At 33.0% G+C, this 3,232-nt stretch overlaps 1 protein-coding gene across 1 annotated transcript; it reads left to right on the top strand.

The window, feature by feature from the left end:
- Positions 1-316: 316 nt before the first annotated feature.
- Positions 317-2,391, top strand: LOC109590244 (ubiquitin carboxyl-terminal hydrolase 47-like). Its single transcript, XM_020006167.1, has 7 exons — positions 317-371; positions 678-781; positions 823-927; positions 978-1,076; positions 1,123-1,237; positions 2,044-2,156; positions 2,245-2,391. The coding sequence occupies exons 1-7, from the start codon at positions 317-319 to the stop codon at positions 2,389-2,391; spliced, it is 738 nt and encodes a 245-aa protein (XP_019861726.1).
- Positions 2,392-3,232: the final 841 nt, after the last annotated feature.

The following is a 3,232-nucleotide window of genomic DNA, read 5'->3' on the forward strand; positions in this document are numbered from 1 at the left end:
AGAATATCTACTGCTCAAGTACATGTAACTGAGGTTAGAAATTCTTTCCACACTTTAAGCATGACTCTTAATGTATTTGGTCATATACATGTATTTTACATAAATGTAATTATATTTATTAATTATTAGAAGGAATCATTATTTGTTCAAAGTGATACTGAATCAATTAAAGAAGTTGAGGTATATCTCACTAGTTTGTATTAATTATAATAATTATTAATAGGAAGAGCCACTTTATGAAGAGTTGACTGTACTGACCTCTCAGTTTAATGAAATAAAAGAAGAAAACAAAAAATTGTCAGACAAATTATCAAAAATGAAGGTTGAGTTACTTGAGTATTTGAGATCGCTTACTAGTAATACTGATTCAGGTTAGAGTAGTTTTATTAATTATACTAATAATTATAATTAATTAAAGCTGCTAACAAAGTGAGAAGAGGAATGTCTTTTGAAATTGATGACTGCAAATTTCATCTTGAAGCAATGACAAGACCAGACTATCAGCCATTAGTAGATAATAAAAGAATAATAGAGAAATTACAAGAAAGAATAACATTAATGAATATGGAACTAATTACTGAAAGAGAACACAATGAGAAGATTATAAAAGATATTAAAGGTTTTATGATGATATACATGTACATGTATCATCATTTTGATTGTTGATATTTGAATAGATGAAGTGGAGACTCAGTGTGGGGAGAATAGAAATAAAGAGACTAGTAATGAGAACATTGAGTATGATAGTCTGAATGATGAAATGGAGTATCAAATGTATTTAGTAAGTGAAATCAGACAATGATTAGTACTATATTCTATTAGTTCACATTGTATTGTAATCATCCTGTTACTGGAGAATTTATGGAGTCAATACTTGAAGTACATAAAGATGAACTACTACCCACAGTACTGGATAAAGCTTATGAGGTTTATTATTTTTTAGTTTTTTTTTCTAATTTTATTCATTTCTTTATCAGTTAATGAAATTAGCTCCTCATATTCCTATTGAGAGATGCCGTTTAGTTAAGTATCATTATGTTGATGATTTGATGGAGCAATCCTTTGATCTGGATGAGGTACATGATTAAGTTTTATCTATGCTGATGCTATTATTATTTTTAGTTTCAGCATCAAACTATTGGACAGATTGTGGGTAGGGCTAGTAGGTATTATCCTTTTGGATTATTCTTAGAAACTTGTGAAGAAAGTGAAATATCTGATAAATATCATGATGGAGGTGGGTGTGGCTTGTTATGCCATGACAATACATAGATATTAGAGTAAATGAAAGGGATTGGAAACGGGGTGTAGCAACAGGAAATATGGGTTGGATTACCACGTGACAACCATAAGTGTTTTGATTGATTTCCCATCTCCTCCATTGGTGAAGTTGCTCTGGCAGGATTTCAAAGGAAACTTGTGCTGCTCCAGGATAGCGCTTGCTTTTGATATATAGCCTATTCCACATAGAATTTTTAGAACTACCCGCAGCAAGGTTTTTATCTCCGAAAAGCCATTTTGCAACCAGTTAGAGGTACACAAAGTCGCCTGTTTTTGAAACACTTTATCTTTCGTAAAACACTCAAGCTTCAGTGTATCAATATGCAAGTTAGCTCATTCCATAGGAGATTTCAAGCTCTTTAAAATGCTTATACTTATTCTTAGCTCAAGAACAAAATGAGTCTCTCAGAGGGGGAAAGGATGGTATTTCTAGTTAAAGAGAGACTCAGCTACTAACGCATGCATTGATTTACTGAACAAAAAATATTAATGAAAAGGCATAAATATTGGCAAATATTGTGTGTGAGTTTTGTTTGCATGAATTGTATTCTCTTGAAGCTATTCAAGGATAAAGCAAGAAAATCCCAGTTTTTTACTCCAAAATCGGTCAAAAAATCCCAACTCTCCTCTGTTTACTTAGCAACAATACAAATGAATGGAGGTTTGCCCACGCCCACGCTTCCGTTTCCAATCCCTTTCATTTACTCTATTATTTATGGACAATATCTCTAATTATATGTACATGTGTTTGATGGTATATAGCTAATAACATAATGATATCAGTGGTTGATGTGTCAACTGGTAAAGGACCAGCTAAACCAATGAGAGTTGAAGAAGGTTGGACTGTTAGAGAATTAAAACAACATATAGGAGAAGTAATAATGTAATAATAATACATGCATTATTATTATTATATTTTTCTCCTTCCCTCCCTTTATTGATCTGGTCCATTTTTTTCTATAGGTATATAGTCTCAATTCATCATGTATGAGATTAGTAATGAAGAATTATAATGATGTTACTGATATTAGTGATGTAGGATGTACTTTAGAGGAGATATTCAGAAAGTCAACACATGAAGATAGACAAGTATTGACATTAATACTGTAATAGACAAAAATGAAAAAATACCCATTTTGTGCAAAAATACCATTAGTGTTATATTTGATGATTTACGACTAGCCATGTGTGTATACAAATGAAACAAAAATTACTAAATGGCTAGTCTCACCCCGCCCCTTTGCTACCTGTGGATGAAGGGTCTGGAGACACTCACGGTAAAAATGTGTGCTCATGCAGAGAAATTCATGTCCCAATCATATTGCTTGAACCATGTGTAGGAGAAGAAGTCATGTGACCGAAGAGTTTTTTTAAGACAAAAGAGAAAGAATGAGGACTGAATTAAGGAAGGAAGGAGCCTGTAATGCTCCCCGGACTTCTTTCTCAAAGTTTAAGAGCAGCATTACTGTGCTGCTTACTACAACGATGCCATTGCATTTATGATGTAATAATACTGTCACATGTTTACAATAAAACGTCATCAATGAAAAGTAAATACTATGGCGCTTTATGAAGAGTTACTTCTCTCAAATCTGCAAGAGATGTCCAAGAGACTATATCCTCATCTTTTCTTAGCTGCAAAGCATCTGTTTAAGCGGTCTCCTCTGTCACATGACATAGAGCCAACCATGTGTTCTTCTTTACACACACTTTTTGCTCGAATGTCTCCAGACCCTTCATTTGCAGGTAGTGAAGGGGCGGGGCGAGACTACTAAATAGCTTATCAAATTCAGAAAATTTCCATTTGAATTCACCAATATTAATTTGCTACCAATATTTCATACTATAGCTATCATGATTTAGAATTATTGTCTAACTTTCTTTTATTTGTATACCGTATATGCGGTAATTTTTGAGGTGTGTTAATCTTTGTTATTTTCATGCTCACCTT

Source organism: Amphimedon queenslandica, unplaced genomic scaffold, assembly GCF_000090795.2.
Source record: "Amphimedon queenslandica unplaced genomic scaffold, v1.1 AMPQUscaffold_10301, whole genome shotgun sequence".
Lineage (NCBI taxonomy): Eukaryota > Metazoa > Porifera > Demospongiae > Haplosclerida > Niphatidae > Amphimedon > Amphimedon queenslandica.

Coding starts and splice junctions, on each gene's coding strand:
- LOC109590244 (XM_020006167.1), top strand. CDS start 317: ATGAAGGTTGAGTTACTTGAGTATTTGAGATCGCTTACTAGTAATACT. Junction 782..822: donor TGGAGTATCAAATGTATTTA/GTAAGTGAAATC, acceptor ATATTCTATTAG/TTCACATTGTATTGTAATCA. Junction 2,157..2,244: donor TAAAACAACATATAGGAGAA/GTAATAATGTAA, acceptor TTTTTTCTATAG/GTATATAGTCTCAATTCATC.